The 21,955-nt window shown below is 40.4% G+C and overlaps 3 protein-coding genes across 6 annotated transcripts in view; 1 reads left to right on the forward strand and 2 right to left on the reverse strand.

Annotated features, from left to right (window-relative positions):
- Window positions 1-5,131, reverse strand: part of camk1da (calcium/calmodulin-dependent protein kinase 1Da) — a 65,419-nt gene extending 60,288 nt beyond the window's left edge. For 2 of the 3 annotated variants that reach the window (XR_006400567.1, XM_044343289.1), the window contains exon 1: window positions 4,814-5,131. Coding sequence is in view for 1 of the 3 variants with exons in the window: in XM_044343289.1 (XP_044199224.1) it covers window positions 4,814-4,911 (98 nt within the window). In the remaining 2 variants the exon portion in view is untranslated. The remainder of the gene's footprint in view (window positions 1-4,813) is intronic. The other variant, XM_044343290.1, reaches the window with a different exon arrangement.
- A 5,611-nt stretch (window positions 5,132-10,742) lies between these two features.
- On the reverse strand, window positions 10,743-17,167 carry cdc123 (cell division cycle 123 homolog (S. cerevisiae)). The gene is made up of 13 exons (XM_044343365.1): window positions 16,899-17,167; window positions 16,560-16,631; window positions 15,996-16,059; window positions 15,264-15,296; window positions 15,051-15,146; window positions 14,694-14,800; window positions 14,227-14,278; window positions 14,036-14,111; window positions 13,428-13,550; window positions 13,190-13,218; window positions 12,997-13,101; window positions 12,697-12,834; window positions 10,743-11,585 (listed from the first exon to the last, which is right to left on the reverse strand). The coding sequence occupies exons 1-13, from the start codon at window positions 16,970-16,972 to the stop codon at window positions 11,526-11,528; spliced, it is 1,029 nt and encodes a 342-aa protein (XP_044199300.1). The 5' UTR covers window positions 16,973-17,167; the 3' UTR covers window positions 10,743-11,525.
- A 408-nt stretch (window positions 17,168-17,575) lies between these two features.
- On the forward strand, window positions 17,576-21,245 carry nudt5 (nudix (nucleoside diphosphate linked moiety X)-type motif 5). Of its 2 annotated transcripts, none has more exons than XM_044343366.1 (10): window positions 17,576-17,668; window positions 18,002-18,068; window positions 18,309-18,376; window positions 18,466-18,518; window positions 18,597-18,704; window positions 18,903-18,998; window positions 19,139-19,240; window positions 19,990-19,998; window positions 20,087-20,140; window positions 20,230-21,245. In XM_044343366.1, the coding sequence occupies exons 2-10, from the start codon at window positions 18,012-18,014 to the stop codon at window positions 20,337-20,339; spliced, it is 657 nt and encodes a 218-aa protein (XP_044199301.1). In that variant the 5' UTR covers window positions 17,576-17,668; window positions 18,002-18,011; the 3' UTR covers window positions 20,340-21,245. The 2 variants fall into 2 exon arrangements, with proteins under 2 accessions (XP_044199301.1, XP_044199303.1); XM_044343368.1 differs by lacking the exon at window positions 17,576-17,668 and adding an exon at window positions 17,692-17,892.
- The last annotated feature ends 710 nt before the right edge of the window (window positions 21,246-21,955 follow it).

A 21,955-nucleotide genomic window follows, 5' to 3' on the forward strand; every position in this document is an offset into this window, starting at 1 on the left:
GAACTTGGAAATAGTAAATTGACAAAATAATCTTAATTCAAGTTCCACTTACTAGTTTTTTTTTTCTAGAGCCTTCAACCGCATCTCACGGTCCTCATCGATGGATGGGGTTTGCTCAGTTGTCATTGAGATGTCTCAGTTGTCAACACAAGTTCCATACGTCACATGATTACAGGTGACCACTTTCCATGACAACTGAGTAAACTCCATCCATTGATGAGGACCATAAGATGCAGCTGAAAGCTCAAGAAGAAAAACCTGTAAGTGAACCTTGAGTTAAGAATGTTTTGTTTAAAGAGACTCAAACTATAATAAATCAGATTTTACTTTGACAGTATCACAAATAGTATCAACAGTATAAACAACACAAACATCAACATAACAAATGTATTAATGACTATATTATACAACATCAATGCAAATAACAACACCAACAACTGGTTCATTAAAACAACACATGGTAATCATCCACAGTAACAACAAACAACAGCAACCAATCACAGCTCAGCTCAGCAGGCAGAGAGGAAGAATTCAACAGAAGAAGAAAAAAAGAGAAGACAGAACAGATGGATAGATGAACAGAGGGCAAGCCTGTCGACATGCTGTAAGTATTCAGATTTCTCTCCAATGTGTGTTTGTTAATGCAGGAATTCAGGAACACACACACACACACACACACACACGCACGCACACTGCTAACGACGTGGGCTAGCAGTCCACTCACAGATGAAGTTGTTTTTGTCACACAACAAACTCCCTTTTGTTCTAATAATAGGCTGATATTTATAACACGGATACAAAAAAGAAACTTCAAAATCTGCATCATGTCTTCGCCAACAGGGAGGGAGACGTACGACAGCGAGACAGACATGAAGAGGAAGATGTACGGTAGAGAGACGTCAAGAGAGGAGAGGACGGGGCTCTGCAGTCCCAGAAACAGTGACGAGAACAGTGCCAGCAGCAGGGAAGTAGAGCATCAATTAAGGGCAGCGTGCCCTAGATGTCACAACGACATTCCCACAATGCATCACCATCACCGCCACCACTTTACTTTCTGTCTCTATCTCACACGCACACTTTGTCTTTCCAGAGGCCTACTTGCGGAAGACCTTCCGTGAAGTACACTCAGTCCCTGACCTCTAATCTCAACCTAGAGTCCGAGATATGAAGCTAACGCAAACTTTCACTGCTAAAATTCTCACACAAGGACACACGTATATGCACACACACACTAATACACACCCTAACTGGCTCTTTCTAACCTTTCTAAGCTCTTCTGTTGTCTGTCTCTAGCACTTGTTCTTACTGTGATCCCTCCTGCTGACACACACAGGGAACACACTCCTGTTGGTAGTGAATTATTGAGAAGTGAGTGACAGGGACACACACAGCATACACACCAGGGGAGGGTAATAAGACACCGAGGACGCGCACACACATACCTAACAGCATGAGCTAATACTGGTTAGATTCATCCAGTGTTACGGGACAGAAGACATGCTGGCCACTGTGCGCGAGGATGAGCGAGCACGAGGAGACCGAACATGTCGAGTCAGTGTTAGATCTGTGATGTCACATCCTGTCGGTACAGATACAGCTCAGAAACGCTGATGCAGCACTGCAGTAACAGCCGGGCCAGCCGGAAACATCAGTTTTCCCACATGTGCTGCTGCACCTGAACACACCAGTGCTGCTGGTGACAGTGACTTGCCCCGTAATTTCTCATTGGCTGCCGCATTTCGGGACAACAGCTCGTTTACGATTGGTTCGACGCGCGCGCTTTCATCCCTCTGCTTCATCATCAAACTCTCATCTGCTCCTGATTCACCCGCTGCCGCTGCCACCGCCGCCACCTCCCCTCTCCCTCTTCTTCCTCCTCCTCTCCTTCATCCCCCATCCCACACACACACCAAACGCAGACACACACACACACACACACTCTCCCCTCCTTTCTTTCCCTTTTCTGCTGAGGCATCAAGTTCAAAGATCCGTCAGCAGCTCTGGTTAATGTGTGGCTGCAACATGGCCGACTCGGATCACTGAGTCCTGTGCCAGTCTGCATCCTACGTACAGTGTGTGTGTGTGTGTGTGTGTGTGTGTGTGTGTTTCATGTCGGGTCCAAATTTCAGGTGTTTTAAAGAAAAGGAAGCTAACCATCCATCCTCGTTATTACACAACCAGACTGAACTTCCTTCTACTCAGGGGAAGTTTTCCTAATCCCCGCGCCGTTAATCCCAATCTGGATCCGCCCCACACGTCCCCCCTCGGGCTGCCGTCCAACCGGCTCACTCCTCACAGCAGGAAGAACAGAGCGGGCAGAGCTGACAGACGCTTACAGGGGCTGGCTGTCAGAGATTTAGGGTGAGGGTGTCGGCCTGTATTCTGCCGCTGCTTGAATGAGACAGAGAGATGGAAGAGACGGAGGGGAGAGGATGCGGGGAAAGCAGAGGGAAAGAAGGAGCAAGGTAGAAGAAGAAGAAGAGGAAGAGATTTCCTAACATGGTGCAGGAGAGTAACATCTCCTTTATGACTCGAGGGAAGGAGAAAGATTGTGATTCCAAGTGGAAAAGATTGTAAGTGTAAAAGGGAAACTGTTGCTGCTGCTGAGAGACTGAAATTCCTGCAGTCTGTTAAAACCCTCCAGGAATATTATAAAATGTGCCCAAAAAGATTAACCATTATAACCACAGTCATACGTCACCACTGCACACGTCTGCATATCATGTAGAACAGACTACAGGAATATCACAGAACACTGTAGGAGTATTAGTCATGCCATAAGAGATCAAAAGAAAGAGGGTCACGATGAACCTGCCAGATATTCATTATGGATTACTGAACACATATAGGACACATATTAACACCTGACTGGAATACTACTGCATGATGTTTCTATGAAAACTGAAGTCATTTTGGTCATGTTTTATGTTACAAGTTCCTTAATTTCCCTGAAAGTATTTAACAGTTAATTTTTAGGACGTTTTACAGACAGGGTGGTGCAGTTTGGTACAAATTATTAAAAAAAAGTGTAGGAGAAACACTGTTTTCAATAAGTTCCTAATATAAGCTGTTGTGTAATTGTTAATTTCTTTGAAGGGGTTATGTAATATGGTAGTATATGGGAAATGTTCTCATTGTAGAGTTTATAAGAAACAACTTGATATGCTAACATGTAGTTTGACACACCAAACTGCACACTGAAAAAAAGTATTTTCAGTTAAAGAACAGTTAAGAGTCTAATTTATTAAGATTTTTTGCAAATTAACAACTACATATGAACCCAAATATCATGAATCTGCACTCACCAACTAAACCAACTTGGCACTTTTTTGTTTTTTCTTATAGTTTGTACCACATTGCAGCACCTCTCTGTAAAAGTAACTGCAAATTATTGAAGAAATCAAAATTGAAGAACCTGTAAAATAAAGTGTTACTGTAATTCTGTAGGAACATGATGGAAATGTTGAAAGGATATTATAGGAAAATTCATAATGTTGCTACAATTAAACTGTGTTTAAAACTCAACATAAGTCCTACTGGAAACAAATAAAAACTATAAGCTACCATAGGCTATAATAAACTCATTATAAGCATTATAAACAGAAATATTACATACCTAGTGTAAGAACATATTCATATAATTATATGTTTTGTTTACATAAAGGAAGATAACTTTCACTATGAACTAATACTGCTAATTGCCACAGATGCATTTATGTAAGTGGCTATTACAGGAATAACTAGAGAAACACTGCAGGAATAATTTAACTAATGTTGTTATGAAGTCATTGTTGATTGCTATGAAGAACCATTAGGGGACTGTAAAATCTCTCAACACAACACACACCGTGCAGAGTGTGTTATTACAGAAACATTACACAGTATTGTGCAAATGGGCAATTAAAGTGGTGCCATTGCAGAAAAGAAACATTAGCCAGTGATGTGATTAAAAATCCCCTGCTGAGCACCCACAGACAACCAGCAAGCCTCCGCAGGAAAACTACAGTGATACTACAGGAGATGACACATGTGTCAAACAGTCAAAGCGTGTAAGAGGCACTGCTGATAAGTACAATAATGTCACAGTAAACTCACTGCAGAGCCCCACATGTACACTGAATGCCAGAGAGAATATTACTGTAGTATCCAGGGATGGACTTTACCACTAGGGAAAGGTAGGCAACTGCCTGGGGCCCCCAACTAAAAGGGCCCCAAACAGCTATAGATTTATTGTGATGTTTAGATATGAAAAATATTGAATTATATTACTATTCTAACTCATTATACACTGAGATAACTTACAAGAGGACCCCAAAACACTTTAATAAATATATATGCAACTGTATATTTCTACTTCAGAGGAAAACATTGCACCACTATATTTACCTGACAGATAAATGTTACTGGTTATGCTGCAGATTCAGATTTTACTCACAAAATATAACAAATAAAATATGATGAATTATTTTTCATGAATCTAAAAAGCATTATATAAGAATTAAAAGCTCCACCTTGAATAGATGTTAAGTAAATGCAAGTACATTGTGCTAATAATAACCTCTTTCACTCTTTTAAGTGAAAATTTGACAGTAGGACTTTTACATTATTTTTTACTGTGCGGTATTAATAATTTTACTTAAGGAAAACTTTTGAGTACTTTCTCTATCACTACCAATACCAGCATTCCCAGTTAGATAAAGGGTGAAAATAAAACAAGGAGTTTGCCTGGGGCCCCCAAATCACTGAATCCGCCCCTGGTAATATCACTGAGGAGATATCCGCGGTGAAGTTAGTTAAAGCAGCGTGTACTCACGTGCCGAGGACTTCTTTAAAATGAAATATCTTCTTGATGTCGTCGACTTGTTTTTTCCACGTCTCTCCTCTGCCGGTGTCTCCGTTCTCCCGAGCCATGGCGCTGCTTCACCGGCCGAGGTCCGACCGACACTGGGCTGCGCGGGATGCAGGAGGGATGCGGAGAAGAAAATGAAATACAGTGAAAATGGACGAGTATGAAAATCAAGTAGAATGAAGCCGAGCTGTGTGTGAGAGAGATGTTCGCAGGGTCCCGGTGGTCTGAGCTCCGCTGCAGCAGGACCATGTGAGCCCTCCTGCAGGTCTCCTCTCTCTCCCTCCTCCCCCCTCCTCCCCCTCCTCCCAGCCTCCGGCCGTCTGGCCGTCAGCAGCTGTCAATGTTTCCGGGAGATAATAGCACTTCTCATGGGGGGCTTTCACAATATAAGCCTGTTTGTTTACATCATGTCAGGGTGGACATGTGAACACTTAACATGATTTTTTTATGGTTTATTTAGATGTTTAAATAATTCGATTCAAACTTTATTTCGGACTCACAAGAAGGTCCATAGGGTATAAATCGTAGGGGAGAACCAGGTCAAAAGTAACATGGCGATTTTCTCGAGCCCCTACAAGCCTCAGATCTCTCCCTGCGTCAGCACGTACAGTACGCAAAACCGCAAAAAATCACATAGATACGTCATATTTTCACAGAGTTTTACCCGAAAAGCTATTTTCAATAACGGTAAGTGTTAATGAGTTGATCTACAAAGGTCTGAAAAAAAAATTCAAATGTGCATCATCATTGATTGTTAGGCCCTATGTTCTAAAAATGAGATTTAATATTTTTTTTATAAAAATAAAGGACATAATATGTTTGCAATTACATATTAACAAAGACTTTGTCAGGCATTTTAATAAAAACAAGAATTATATAAACAATTAAAATTTATATCATTGCGTTACTTTTGACCCATCCGTGTGTTACTTTTGTCCTGACTGATGGGGACAAAAGATGCACGACTTCTGTTCAAAGTCAAATTACACCGCAGTCATCCCGCATTTGTGCAAAATAGCACCTGGAATTGATAGAACACACATGCGAGTTATTGATCACAACGAAAATAAGTTTCTGTCTGTAACATTATCTTTTAAAATTATGTTTATCTGAAAAGTGTTACTTTTGACCCGGTTCTCCCCTATAAAAAAGAAAAATAAGACATAAAAGACAAAACCTCAGCAATTCATCATTCAATTTAAAGAAACAGTTCATATGTAGACTATCTCACCAGTGTTTTCTGAGCCTGGACAAGTACCAAGAGCAGCTCCTCCTAGGGCTGGTTAAAGCCTCTATGATGCTGTTCCCTGACTCATCCCAGCAAGACATAAAATTGTACATCAGATGTCTTAGAAGTGCCTTGCATGCAGGAACACCAGAGAACACAGACGGCTGACTGGCACTTTGCCATCTGGGAAACTGAACAGCAACCTCATAGCATCATTGTGAGCCACTACAAGTTTCAGCGTACTACTTTTTCCTGTAGCTACACCAAAGATGATATGTATACGGAGGTGTGCAGAAAGCTCTAAATAATGAACATTTGACATTGACAGAACACATACTAAACTAATGATAATGTATCATAATTATTATAATTATCCTCCCCTTTTTCTCTCTCAACCCAACCGGTTGAAGCAGATGGCCGCTCACCTAGAGCCGGGTTCTGCTTGAGGTTTCTTCCCATTAGAGGGGAGTTTTTCCTTACAGCTGTCGCCAAGTGTTTGCTCATGGGGGAATTGTTGAGTCTCTGTAAATTAAAGAGCCTTAAAGTGCCCTGAGATGACTTTTGTTGTGGTTTGGTGCTATATAAATAAAATTGAATTGAAATTGAATTGAATAATTATGATATGCAGTCTTTAACATTTTATATAATTTTATATCAAAGTAATAACATACAATCAACAGCAGTAGTTTGGTAGTATAGTCCAGTATAGTCAGTATTAATATGGTACAACCACTAAAACCCATCACCTCATTGCTAAGAGAGTCACTAACTACAAAATATAAACTGATTAGGATGGTCTGTGAGGTTTTTAATATTTTTATTTTTTATTTATCACTATTTCAGATGTTTTCTGAAAAGCAGGAAGGATTTCTTATAGTTTTTAGTGCCATTGCTTTCTTTTGTGATCAACCTTTTATTGATATATAGCCTGCGGTATATATATAGTACTAGTCAAACTTATGACTGTATATACAGGTACTGTATATATACTGTAGGCTATATTTCAATAAAAGGTCGCACTATACATACAGTGTAAAGGCTATCTATGGGGCTATACAGTATATGTGCAATAAAAACCTCAAAAACTCATGTAGGGAAACTAAAGATGATAGATAACATTTAAACATTAAAACACTTACACAGCAACATGAAATGAAAACTGTTTTGTTGTGTCATTGCTTTCAATGAGAATTTACTGACTGTTATAATAACATTCATAAATAAATTCAAAGTTGTTCTTTCACAAAACTGAACAATAACTCAAAACCTGCTTTATTTACTCAGATCCATGTAGAGAGAGGGGATTCCACTAAATTCAATTATTTCTCTTACACCTTTATCTTGAAGGCAAGGTCCCTGTACTTCCTGTGTTTGAGTGTTTGTACTTTCTAACTTGACAACAGACCTGCTGCCACCTGCAACAGTCTAAACGCTGTTAATTGCTGCGTTTTCAGGGTTTCCACGCCGTCACAAAACATTTTCTGCCTTCGTTTCTTTTCATCAACTTCCTCCAATAGGTGTATACACAGCATAATTACCTTCAAACCCAGATCTTACTGATGCAGCGCTTATTGTGATGACAGTAAATGCTACTCATGTATCCTGTCCGGGAGAGAAAGGGGTGCATATGTGTGTCTGATCCGGACGTGGCAGCAGTAAATTCGCAATGCGCCAGTATGCTGACAACAACCATCATGCACGCATCGCCATTTGGGATCCCAAAAGGCGTTGGTATGGCTCTGCACAGCTGCCTGGGGATCAGCATTGACCCCGGCTGCAGCTGCAGCTTCACCTGGTTTTAACCAGCCCGCATAACACCTGGATTACAAAGTTTCAGTTTGCAGGAGAGCACTGATCCCTCGGACTGTGACAGCTGCAGGCGCTGAGGTCAGCTCAGGCCGGGTTACTGCTCAACACACACACACACACACACACACACACACACAAACACACACTAGTCCGGACTTCTGGCCTTATTAGGCTACTTGTGTGTGTGTGTGCAACACTGTAGGGAGACACAGACAGGGAGGAGGAGGGAGAGGGAGGACAATGTATTGCAGCCTCAGCTGCTCATGAGTATTCTGGCTGCAAACTACTGCAGCTCTTCCTCAGCAGCAACCAAGGAAAACTCCTTTGCCTCCTCCCCTCCCCGTCCTCCTCCTCTTCCTCCTCCTTTACTCTGAGTCAGCAAAATTGACCTCCCCCTGATGAAAGGTAATTACCCAGCAGCAAGGGAAGGAGGAGACAAGGAGAGGAGGTCATCAGAGACAGTTAAATAGAGGACGAAGGTCACAGAAGATGAGGGCGCAGACACCCTGCTTGTAGCTAAAACATAGCTACAAATCTTCATCCTGCACACACTGAAAAATAATTTCATTGGCTGCGTTCATGTTGAGCCAAAGAACCAATGAAGGACCAGGGATTTTTCTTAACTGGAACTGACATCTATATTTCTTTTTATACACAAAAATCCCAACCACATCAGCCTTTCTCAGACTGCAGTTTACATATTTATCCAATCCACTAATTTCACTGATACAGCTTTACAGAGTTGCTGACACAGCCTGCAGTCTTTGCTTTTGTTTGCAGAATGAAAAAAACAAGATTTTGGGCTTTTCAGAAACAAGGATTGTCCTCTGCAATCCAATCAAAGAAATGACAGTCAGCCAGTCCATATACAAACTTTTATCATTAGTTGTTCTGGGAACTTCATCATCAGTTACTTCCGTGTGTGCAGACACTTGCTAAATTGTGATGTTATATGTCTAGAAGATTTTTGAGCAGGCTGTGCATCATTCACAACTAGTTTTTGATAGATTGGTTTGTGATGCATTGAAATCTGTTAACCCATGTCATCTAATGACTCAGGTATCCTTAAGTACATATGGTCAATCTGACAGATCAGGGAGGCACCTTCACATCTACTACAGAAAACAAAGAGTGTCATAGAGTGTAAGCTCATCAAGATGCAGCTCAAGTCAAAAGGCCCATTTAGAAAACTTTCAACATTTCCCACACGCAGAAATAATCTCATCGGTTGAACTAAACCTCAATGGGAGCAGCTGAAGAAGCAATTTTTCTAAGATTTATCCAACAGAAGAAGGTTTTTTTTGTCAAAGGAGGGTTCACTCAAGTGGCCTTCTATGTGCTGTTATCTGTTTCAGAGCTTTACTCGCACAACTTTTAGCCTTGAAGACTGTGTTCCTTTGTCTCCACCCACGGATTTTACTCGACCAATGAGAAACATGTTTTTAGGCTGAGCTAAATATATCTTTGATCTATACTTAAGCAAGTTCTATCTTTAGACATGCATTAACAGATTTGTTGGCCACTCGAGGGCACATAGCGCAACAAGCCGTAAATCATGTTACAAAGTGGTTAGTAAAAAAGTTGCTTTGTTGTACATCCAGCAGATACGACATTAGCATTCATTCTGAGTCATGTTTGTATCCACCAGGTGAATTTAAGTCCAATATTATCTCTCCTTTTAGCTCTGTCAATCTCCAGAGGGAAATCCTTAGCTATTTAACTGCTAAATGCTCCACTATGTTCACTATAGTCACTAACTTTGTCTGCTTTTTGGTGCTGGGCAGGAAGTGTACAGTCTGTTTACTGATGAGAGCAGTGACACTGAACTAAAACATTAAAGCTGCTGGCCACAAAACCAAAACAATGAGCTGAAAGACGCTAAAACGCTCCATAGAGCTATGGGGAACTGCAGAGTTGGGTAATATTTCAGTGTGGTTTCATCACTTTGAGTGACTCCTTTTACAAACATGTGGTCATTTGATTGTTTAATATAAAAAATATTGATGATAGCAGCTTTAAGTCACATGAAAATACACCCCCTGCTAGTTTATTGGTGCACCTTGTTAAATATAAAACAGCCACCAACAGTCCTGAATAAATGAATTGTACTGTTATAGGGGGAGGTGTTTCATATTTTGTCCATTAAATATCAATATAACGCAATACAGCTCAACAGTAATGCAAATTACCAGTAAGTTGAACAGAGTTGAAACAAAGCTTAACACTATAACCTTCATAAAGGTAGCATTTATTGCAGGGCTGTTGCATTGTAGATTGCATCAGTTTTATCTTGGTGTACCAAATAAACCGGCAACTGCTTGTGCAACTTTTTTGTCAAGAAAATAAAATATGCTACATAATGTTATCTTTATTTTGTTTACATGAGTGTATTTCTCATACTGGAGGTCATCATTGGCTGAGCTTTCTATTTCTTATCTATTTACTGGTACAAGGAATGAAGCACAATGAAGAGCAGCTAGTAGTGAAGCCCATCTTCCATCGCAAGTCAAACCAGGACACCTCTGTGTCTGGATGTTTACAGCCAGATTTCATTTTCATAATGATGATTAATGTACAACATTCCCCACAATACACGTCTTGTAGACGTTTCCCATCCACAGCATTTCACCCAGGGAGCTGTAACTCTCATCATTGCACCAGCTCTTTCCATCTCGCTGTAATTGCTCTATTAATCCAGTGAAGGGAAAAAAAAAAAAACAACCCCGAAATGAACTGCCCTGCGCCGTGCATGCACAGCTCATTTAGCTCCCGGCGTAATGAGAGCTGTTGCGTAAAAGCACAATCAATTTCTAATGTGCTAGTTTACAGCACCCACCAGAATGACAGCAGAGTCAATACACGACAAGGAGTTTAATGGTGTTTTTTGGGAGCAACAGTCTACAGCGATGCATGATGGGAAAATGAACTTCAAAAAACAGGCGCCCGGAGCGGCTCAGAGCAATGAAGGTGTCAAAAGTGCTCAGAGGAAATTGGCAGGGAGAGATGGAGGAGCAGGGATGACGGGAAAGAAAAATGAATGGTGACTGGATGATGAACGGCTTTAATGTTAAATAAAGAGGTTGTCAGAGCCTCGTAACACACAGACCGACACACACACACACACACACACACGTACAGTGAACTGTGTGTGTGGACTAGATCATTTTAAATCCAGAGACACCATTTAGGATGAAATTAAGATACATAGACTAATATACACACTTATTTTAAAGTATAAAAGCAGGCATTCTTTACAGTGTTACAGAATACTTGCAGGAATACAATTTCCTCCCCCCATAAAAAAACAAAACAAAAAACAAATCCTCTGAAATAACTAGTCGTCCTCCTTCTCCCTCTCACCGAACCATTACAATTAGTGTCGGAGGCAGAGAACAAGTCTACAGAAAATGTATCCTCAAAGAGCCTTTAACATGATTGGCTAATTTAACATGTTCCATTAAACTAACACGAGTGAGCTAATCGTGAAACCCTGGGTACACCACGTACCATTCCCAGGAGAGCGTGAGAGAAAAAAAGGCTCAAGCAGGACAGGGGGTAAAGAGTCACTTCATGCAGAAGACATTGTATGGAGGGGCTGATGACACCAGCGGCTATTCCTCAGCTTTCAGGGGAACCGAATCACTGCGGAGCGTTCTCCTCTTCCTCCTCGTCCTCAGACTCTTCCTGTTGGCTTTTGGTCTGTGGAGAGGAGAGAGAGAAAGGAGATCAAACTTAAACAACCTGTAACCCAAATTCACACTAGATTCTGACACTAAGCGTTAAGAAATTCAAACTGAAAAAAGGTTTTTGAGGACGGCTTTCGTGGAAGCTATTCTCCTACGATGCAAACGCAAAATCTACTGGAAGGACGAGATACTGGAGGTTAGAAAACTAACTCTGATGTGTCAAGAGGGAAAAGAAAAATCCTTCAAAAACATCTTTATTAAGTATTTGTGAAAGTTTTCACTTTGAAATAGGCTGTTCCAAAGTGAGTACATATTGTAAACTTTACAGTATTTTAATTTAATATGGAGTTGGAAACTATTTAGCTTGTTGTCACAGTAGTGAGATTTTGATGGTGCTCCCAGTGGTAGTATCAAAAAAGGCAATATAGCAGACAGCAAAAGTCATTTTTTTTATTTTAGAGTTGCTCTAAACTTGCATTTATTGATATCATGGCCACTTGTAGGCAGCACAACAAGCTGTAAACACAACATTGACATACTACCACCTTATAAAGTTGATAGGGTGAACTTGTTAGCAAACGGTTGCTTATTTACAGTGATTTTATCAGAGATATTTCACTGAAAACAGCTGTCTGCTGCTTCTGAAGGCAACACTGATGAGAGCGGTGAGAGTGAACCAAAACAGTGACTTATTGGGCCTGAAAACCAAAACAATGAGCTGAGAGAAGCTAAAACGCTCCGTAGAGCCGAGGGGATGTGCAGTGGTGGGTGATTATTTTCGGTGGGTTTGTCACTATGAGCAACTGCTTTCACATTAGGCTGAATTCACACAAAACCAGGCAGTCAGGAGAGAGAGCACAGCGTGGTAGAGAGAAAGCAGATGAGTGAGAAAAATAAAAATATTATTTTTTCAGTTTCACAGCGGTTACAAATAAACACACTACAGCTAATTTGCATCTGTAGTCTGGATACAAACTGTCAAACAGGAGTTTATTTTCACTAGAGGCAGTTTGAAAAATGGTCCGCACAGAATATGCACACCTCAGATGATGACAATGTAGAGAAGAGAACGTGACTTGAAGAGTAGACGCTGATGGGTTAACACTCATCCAAAACCATCTTACCAGTTTAAGGAAGTCGATGAGTTTGTAAGCGTCTTCTCCGGTGGAGAGGTCAACAAAGTCGCGTGGGATTCTGTAGCTCAGGCAGGGACTGGGCTGCACCGTCACCTCGCTGTTGGTGTAGCGGAACGCCGGGCCTTCCTGCACACACACACACACACACACACACGATATAGTGATTATAAAACAGTTTAAAGTCTTGTTTGCACTTAAACTTGGGCTTTCAGCTCCAGATTTATCCACGTGCAAACTGACATTAAAACAAATACAGCTGTTGCAAGAGAACATGTCACGATGGCTGACCTGCTGCTGGGCGATTTCCCCGCCAGACGTCAGCTCCTCCCAGCTGAACAGCAGAGAGTCCGTCACTTCGCCGAACGGGTTCACGTCAATCAGCCACACCTTCCCCTGCAACGCACATACGATAAATGAGTACAGTTAAGTTAGGAAGGCTTTTTTTCAATGTTTCCATATCAAAACGTATCAGTGTGCTCACCTGACTGTCTCTGTAGACATCGAACACAACTGAAAAACAGAAAAAACAACAATATAAACATTTAATTCACTGTATCTGCTGCTTTCACATAAGGAAAAACTTTAAGAAATGTTTAAAGCTACCTGTAATTACGTTTTAAAGTCACGATAAAGTGAAAATTACTAAATATTATATGACTTTACAAGCTACAAGCTGTTTTTACAGGAGGCAGAGTGCATAAAAGAGGAGTGGTACTCACAGTCTTCGTCCAGGAAGTTGTATTGGATGTGCTTGCTGAAGAACTCCTGCACAGCGTGACAGATCTGCTCCTCCTGTTTCAAGATGTGCTGGTAATACTGAGTGTAGTCTCTCTGGGAGATCGCTGGGAACAGACAGAAACACAATCAGAGGAGCTCAAATTGAATTTTATAATTGTTTCTAAATTAGCCGGCCAGCAAAATGTACTGCTTGAACATCACCGTATCACTGTTAAATTAAAAAAAGATTTGTCACAATTATTCCCATTTCCTATCAGGCCTTTAGCTTCCTGTCTAGAGCTCATTCCCTGAAGTGGATAGTGATTTTTTATTTTTTTTTATTTTTTTTAACATCAGTTTTTCACTCCTTCCGCCATCTGCAATCACCAGAAACTCTGGCAATTTCACCTAATCCAACGTGGTAGCTTGTGATATAAAGTGCAGCAGTGATATTTTGGTCTTTTCACTTAACATCAAGTACTGTAATCTTAAAATCAATGTGGTGATTTATCCAAACTCCGGGAGACAAAGCTTAAGCTGCAGCAGTTTTGGAAGCATGTAGTTGCATGTAATAAGATTGAGGATGTGAGAGTAAACGGGAAGGTTTTACCGATCAGTTTGTTTTCTTTGACGAAGCAGCGGAACTCTCCACCAGGAATCAGCTCACTCCACTTCCTCAGGACCAGCTGTGGATAGAAAACAACATCATATTAAAAAAAGAAATCTCATTAGACACCTTTGGAAACTCATGTCGTGTGCCTTGATTGTCTTTTCTTTTAACCGTTAAGGATAAAAAAATACCTCATAGTTTATGACTGGATCTGGGGAATCTTGGTCACTACATTGGAGGAATCTGCACAAAGAAATGAATTACAACCATGAAACAAAAGAAAAACTACATGTTCCGTCCTATTTTTTGTTTTTAATATAACCAGACAGCCAGGATAGCTTCGCTCCTGTGCTGCTCTGACAAAAAGTCTGCGAGAGAAGTTTTGAAAGAGCCCGACGAGTAAACATCACATTACTCTCTAACACAAACAGCTTTGCAGAGGCAGTAAATTGTTCGCTGAATCAAATGTTTGTCATGCGGAGCGGAGAAGCGCGAGGCATAAATCTACATCGCAGAGATGACTACAGGCGCAGCTTGTGTTTTACTGCAGATTCAAATCAGCCTGTGTACATCCAACCTGCTTGTTTTTGATACTGGTTGTCATCTAAATGCAAAATATGTGTTTGTGTTTATGTTGTCGTCGGATAGCGAGGCTTACGGCTGTGTGAGGTCGTGGGTGATAAAGTCTGAACTTTTGAAGAGCAGAAATATTTCACTGAGACTGCAACACTGCAGGGAGCTGTTCAGCGCAATCCAGTTGGCATCCTGAAAGGCACACACACACACACACACACACACACACTTGTTATGTTGTGCTGGCAGGGATACAAGAAGCAATTCATATTGTTCAGCTTACTGCAATGTGCAGGGCTTCTAGCCAACAAATAATTTGTTTATGCTACAAATAAAAAAAATCAGTCACACACAAACACTTGTCTACTAACTTAAACACCTAAAGTGAAGCAGGAGAACAGTTTGATCAGTTTTCATAAAGCAGCTGAGTGCAGGGTTTTACCCGCGGAGCGCTCCAGTTGAGTTTGGGAAAGACTCGTCCACCTAGAGCGTTTATAGCCTCCAGTACTTTAGAGGTGAATTCTGGGAACTCGGGAGCCTGGCAGAGACAAATATGGATCATAAGGGTGATGTGATGCATCATTTCTCTATACTGAAGAAAGCAGCAATGCACCATAGAAGTGAAGAGGAAGACTTCAATGATACATGTACTTACTGTGACAGTGGTGGTTGTTTCATCATCTGACCACTAGAGGGGAGTAGAGAGTGAGAAACAGGATTAGAGGATTAAAAAAATAAAAATAAAAAATCAAGATTGAATACAGTTCTAATTGCTGACTTTACTGTTCAACTGTTGTTGTGTTGCTGCTGTGAGGTTGTGTGTTATGTAACGAGACAGACAATTAATGAGGACAATATGATGGCATTGATTTTCATGCGTATCTATTCATTTAATTCACTAATGCTTCATTATAAATTCACTTTAAAAGTGTACTTCATCTCAGAGTTTCCCTTCTGCCAAGTAGCTGTGGTGAGTCAGCATAAAACTAAAACTATTAGTGCACCATGATGGTCTGTGTGCCGTTTCATGAAGGAATCTACTTGTTCTCTCTCATTTTTAGAAACTAGAAATTGTTCAAAGATAATTAATGTCAGCAATAAACACTGACTGTCTCTTTCTTTGGTCTACAGTTATGGTTTCAGCATCGGCCTTTTGACTAATTTAACAATCAGTCACATTCAGTTAAGATATGTCAAGTGAACTAATAATTAGTTTATGTTAATAAGAGTGAAAAAGTGACTGCAGAGGTCTGACGCTTACATGACATATTTTGTGATTGTGAATTAGCAAAACAAGGACTAATTTCCTTTCAAACAAATTCAATGAAACAAGACAATAAATACTGAAAAGACTCTCCCAACGGACACACATCCTCTCGTTCCTCACCTGAATGTCTTCCTCTGCATCGGAGTCGCTGTTGTTAGTGTTTGTCTGCTGCGTGTTATGGTCACTGAAGGGAAAAGAAACCAAAGACGAATACTTGTCATTTTGGCAGCTACATTCCAAAATGGACAAAAATTTAACTCATTCACAGGACAAAAAGCAGCTTTGAGGATCTTGATGTACACATTTTAGATATATACAATTTAGATAAAACAGTTTGAAAGGGACTGGTGACCCTCATCAAACACAGTGGCAACCTGTTTGTCCACTACAAACAACCCCTGAAGCATTTTTACATTGATGATTCTGAAACACAGCAAACTGCCTGAGGAGCAGCGCCCATGGCATGTATTATACTACATTAGTTTATCTAGGTTTACCTAATAAACTGGCAAGTGTGTGTTGGTTGGTTCAGTGCAGACATGTATGACATGACAAGACAGACTGCATAAGCTTTGCCATTTTTTTTAATATACACGCTAGTTAGTCATCTCTGGTCATTCTAACAAAGGCAACTTGACAACTGGATCATAATTTATGTGTGCGTGTGTCTGTGTGTGTTCATACCTCCCAGAGACTACCAGTGTCCCATCGTCCAGTAAATAGTCTATTACATTCTGAGGCAGTGGGAGAATTACACTGGAAAATAAGAAAAATAATAGAATTACACGTAGAAAACAATTAGACAGAGGTGAATGGAGGAGGAGATTGGAGGAAGATGCTCTGAGCAGGATTTAAACACAATACTTAAGTGATAAACACGATAAAGACAAATATGAAGACAGAGATAACAGTTATCTGCTTCTGTCTGGCAGCTAACGTTAGCTGTCGGCTAACGGCGCTATGTTTTACAGCAGCAACAACAAAATATTTCCTGGACTTTCTGTACACACGGCAGCTGTTTACCTTTTTATCGTATGTTTCTTGAATATCGGGTACCAGACCGAAAACTGACAGTTGACAACTTGCTCCTTCTTCATGCTGCAGTTTCCTGTAACGGAAGTGAGTCCATCAGTAAATATCTTCCGAGTCTTTGATGTTTTGGTAATGCGTCCTCATTCAACGCCCTGGAAATTTAAGGCGACATTGCTTCCACTGTTTTTGTAACTGCTTGAATTTCAATTAGCAAACAGTCAACAGTGGGATAAATTCGTTTTTTTTTAGATGGGGAGGTCTTTTCGGGTGCACATGTAGGCGTGGTCGATGTAAAACCCGCTGACTTGCGACATAGATCGTTTATTAAGAAGAGCATCACTTGATACTATAAAAAATCTACAAGCGCAGCATTGTTTTTCATTCTCACAATCCACGAACCAAATATTTCCGACATGTCACATAATCTAACAAACACCAATCAACAAGCATACTTAATAAAACGAGAGGCACTATCTCTGGATTTGTAATTTACCTTTTAACTGCCCATATTTATCTATTTATTGTAAATTATCACAAAAATAGTATGTCCTCAAAAATGGTTGTGTATAACATAAAAATAAAAATACACACGGAATTTCTGCTTTGAATCTTTGGTAGAAATAACTGCAAGATTATTAAATAGTCAACATAATCACTGACCACTCTGATGACATTTGCGGGTACCCGGACGTAGCGGCAGAGTGACACCTTCCTGCGTCATCCCTATCTCTGGTACTGCTTACACACGGTTGGCATTTCACGTGAGTTAAGTTTAGAGTTTCTCATCATACATGATTACTGAAAGTTTAAAATATACCGCCTCTTAACATTTACAGTAGTGTAAAGTGTGACGCAGCTCTCTGCCGTCAAATAACGAACATAACGAATGTAAAAGTTAGCGTTAAACGTGGAAATGTAACGGGGGGCGAGCTAATTGAGCAACTCATGATTAGACACGTCTATTAGTGTCGTCGTTATCTAAATGGTGGTTATAACTGTGTTTTGTTGAAGTCTTGAACTGTGTCTCTGGTGAATTGTGTTGTATTTCGCGGTAAAGCTCTCTGACTCGACTTTTCTTTCAATTTTGTGTCCAGATAAAAAAAAATGAGCAATTTCGAGGAACCCAAAGCGACTACTTCTGCACACATAGTGAAAGAAGAGGTACGCCTGTTTTTAATCTTTGTACTTAACAAAACTCGATGTCCACGGCCTGAAAATGCTCCACATGAGCGAAGACCTACAGCTGTAATTTGCACTGACAGGTTTATTAGCTACACCTGTTTAACATGCAGAGTTGTTCTTTCTTCTTCACAGCTGTTAAGTTTACAGAACAACATGATGCGTTTGGGGCCATTCAGATAATCGTAGTCCAGAGTGTTCATGCTACTCTTTGTGTTGCAGCTCTTGGCATCAGGAAAATGGGTGAAGCTGGAGAAGACGACATATGTGGACCCTGCTGGAAACACCAGGTACTGTCCCGTCTTTTAGTGACATGACATTAATATGTAGCAAGACCCCCTTCAAACTGTTTTCACCCCTCGCTGTTTCCATCCTCCAGAGTCTGGGAGACTGTGAAGAGGACGACAAGGCAAACCAACACAGAAGCAGATGGTGAGCTTCGCTGGTCACTTGACCTTGCATTGACTGTTGGGAGAGAAGCAGAATTATTGTAACAGAGTTTCCCTGCAGGTGTGGGAATCATCGCCCTGCTGAAACGGACTCTGCACAAAGACTGCGTAGTGATGGTGAAGCAGTTTCGTCCTCCTCTGGGATGCTGTTCTCTGGAGTTTCCTGCAGGTCAGAAAGACAGATTTCTTGAACACTCTCTGTAGACATCGTCGTACTTCAAAACATACAAATATTGGGTCCCAAATTTCATCAAAATGCTCTGTAGTTGTATTTCTTAGTCTCAGAAAAACCTTACATCTACACATTGGGGCTGTTGGGACCTCTACCATACCTTCAGGTATTGCTTTTTATCTCTGCTTCTCTCAGGATTGATTGACGAGGGGGAGAGCGCAGAGGCGGCTGCACTGAGGGAGCTGAAAGAAGAAACCGGCTACAAAGGGGAAGTAGTAGGAGTCACTCCAGGTATCATTGCACACACATGTACACTTGATTGCATTAGCTGCCTCTCCTGGCTGTATTTTATCTCTCATGTATGTGCTGGAGAGGTTCAAGGTGCAAAGTGAAAAGATGTTCCGTTCTCATTGTTATCTTGGTAAATGCAGTGACCTGTCTGGACCCTGGTTTATCTAACTGCACCACTCAGATTGTCATGGTCAACATCAATGGAGACGAAGTGGAGAATATCAACCCGACACAACAGCTGGGTGAGAAGACAGACAGTCACTCTTTCACTCATTGGGCCAAGAACATTTTCAAACTCTTATGTTTAACCTCTAAACCCCTCTTGCTCACCACACCTTCTTAAATAAGGACGTGTCGCCTGAACAACATTGTATTGTGTCAGAAATAAATAAAGAGGGAATGGTATGAAATGCTGCTAGATGCTAAAAAAACATAAGCGGTCAAAGGGGACGTGACAGTCAAGTCTAGCATTTCTGTCTTAGTTCTGCTCCGCTCTGATGACACGTCGTTGGCAGCTGTATTAATATTTTGTATTTGTTTTGAGTCTTCTACTGACACTGATACAATTGTTTGCTGATTTCCAACAGCAGAACTTGAAGCTCCCCGGTGTGACATTCTTCTTTTTACTCTTTAGTAACATTTTCATGGAATGAAACATGCCCACAAACAGAGCAGAGCAGGATGCCTGAATCCAAGCGCAGACTACAAGACTTTTTAAACCCCAGTTATCATGTGACACATACATCACATGTTTCCCAAACACGTGATGTATGCATTGAACAAAACTGCAGGCATAAAAATAGCACAGATAAGATTAACACAAGCCACAAGGAAGGCTGTGGTTGAGAAAAGAAATGTGAACCATCATAGAAAAACCATAAGAATATGAAAGTGTTCATGCCAACTGTGCTGTATGTTGAGAATATATTTGCTTCACAAAAACAAATCAGTCCCATGTTACAAACTCATCTTGTCCTCTTGTCTTCCACAGGTGATGGAGGTGAGTTATGTTCTGCACTTAAAATCACTTAATCTTCCTCTCTCATAACGCGAACAATCACACACGTCTTTTTCTCCTCTTCTCCCAGAATTTGTGGAAGTCATCCTTTTACCTCTGGATGAATTCCAGTTGAAAATAGACGGTGAGACCTAACAGACACTGTTTACACGTACAGAAAAACGGGAGCATTCGGAGCCGTCTGACTCTTGCTTTGTTGTTTTGATCCCGCAGAGCTGCTGAAGAAAGAAAAAATCGTGGTGGACTCTAAAGTTTACATCTTCGCCATGGGGATGGTGCAGGCTTTCTTCAAGCCGAGGGAGCTCCCTGTGCTCAAGCAGTGAAGAGAAGGGTTCAGGCGGCTGTCTTTTCTGTTACATAGGGCTCCTGCACAGGACAGGAAAAATTGGAAATGTATGGAAAAGGAAATGGAGGATTGTTGTTGCATTGTGGTTTTTAGACTCAATGTGACTCTGTATTTTTAATTTTTTTGCTGTCGAGTGTAATTGCCATTTATAAAATAATATGGCAGAAGGAGCAGGACAGCTGTGTGTGTGTAAGTGAAACTGAACAGCAACAATCAAGAAATCAAGGCAGTGGAAAAGCCTTGGATTTAGAAACCGAGCCTATGAAGGAGCCCTGTTTACACTACAAATACTGGACCAGTTTTTATTCTCAGTATGGAGGTACTGCTACACCCTCAAGGCTTGAAACATATTCTATGCAGGTATATAATCAGACACTTTGAGCTGATAACTACTTCCACACGTGTGTTACTCAGTTGTGTTTGCACTCTTGACACAGAATATGTTTCAGCCTTCGGTCTTATATGCCTTTAACAAGTGTCAAACGGTCGTTTCCAGGTTTTTATGAGATTACAAGTAGAATGATGAGTCGTTATTTGTTGTCATTTTTATTTAGTGATTGTAATACATTCCTTAACATGTGCTAACATACTGTTTTGCCAACTTAATGGAACAAAAGTCCACCTCTAAACACTGTTACTATTAAAATCTGGCTCTTAGTGAAGAAGTTTGTAAAGCTGGGCTCCATTTATCTGGTGTATTCTTGTTCTCTTTGATGAATGTGTTGGCAGCAGCTGCAGTTAAACCGTTAAATTAGTGTTTTTGTACTTAATTGATGAAGACAATAACTAATAGTAAATGATGCATGGTGCAATTAACTGGACATTGATGCTGTACCCATCCTAGCGACTAGAAATTACTGACCAATAAATAAACGTAATGTTACCCTTGTTCTTACCTGAATCTATGCTTTTGTCCTAAAGTGTCTGAGGAAATTGAGGACATTGGTGATATAGTATCATGAGTGTCCACTGCCCTCCTGTGGTTGTAGTGGGGAACTATATTAAGACAACAAATTCAACAATAAATCAGTAAGTAAACACTTTTAAGTCGCACTTTGCCTGTTGTCTCTTATAGTTGAGGTGGCAAATAAATCATCAAATCAAATATAAGTGGACCATGTAACTTATGTCAAAAAGTGAGTATAGAAAGTGTCAAGATGTTTCAGGTACTTTATACCTTGAGAAAATCTTAGTTAGCATACCTGGCAAACTAAATCTAATGTCAGTTAAGATTTAAAATAGAACTTTGATGTGTGTAAACATACATATATATAAAAATAATGTACATACAACATATATACAGGATATAGGATATATTTGCCTCATTATTCATTTTCTATATGCACATTTTGCAGCCTCTTAATGATTATTGGCTGTGGTATAAGTATGTTATTTAGTTGACTAACTTAGTTTCATATTCATGCACTTCTTTATGTACACTCAGCGCCCACTTAATTAGGACCACCTGTGCAATCTAATGCAATCCAATCCAATACAACAGCTCTGCCATAAATTCTACATTTATGACGCTCATACATTTTCATCTTTGTTGACATTGTCAGAAAGGTGATAATTCTACTCTCTGTTTATTAT

The sequence above is a fragment of the Thunnus albacares genome, chromosome 23 (assembly GCF_914725855.1).
Source record: "Thunnus albacares chromosome 23, fThuAlb1.1, whole genome shotgun sequence".
Lineage (NCBI taxonomy): Eukaryota > Metazoa > Chordata > Actinopteri > Scombriformes > Scombridae > Thunnus > Thunnus albacares.

Bases quoted from the DNA above. Each gene is read 5' to 3' on its own strand.
- cdc123 (XM_044343365.1), bottom strand. From the start codon at position 16,972: ATGAAGAAGGAGCAAGTTGTCAACTGTCAGTTTTCGGTCTGGTACCCG. The intron at 14,801-15,050 runs GTAAAACCCTGC...TGTGCCTTTCAG, and splicing joins TCAACTGGAGCGCTCCGCGG to GATGCCAACTGGATTGCGCT. The intron at 12,835-12,996 runs GTCAGCCATCGT...GTGTGTGTGCAG, and splicing joins GGGAAATCGCCCAGCAGCAG to GAAGGCCCGGCGTTCCGCTA.
- nudt5 (XM_044343366.1), top strand. From the start codon at position 18,012: ATGAGCAATTTCGAGGAACCCAAAGCGACTACTTCTGCACACATAGTG. The intron at 18,519-18,596 runs GTGAGCTTCGCT...GTTTCCCTGCAG, and splicing joins AACCAACACAGAAGCAGATG to GTGTGGGAATCATCGCCCTG. The intron at 18,705-18,902 runs GTCAGAAAGACA...TGCTTCTCTCAG, and splicing joins TTCTCTGGAGTTTCCTGCAG to GATTGATTGACGAGGGGGAG.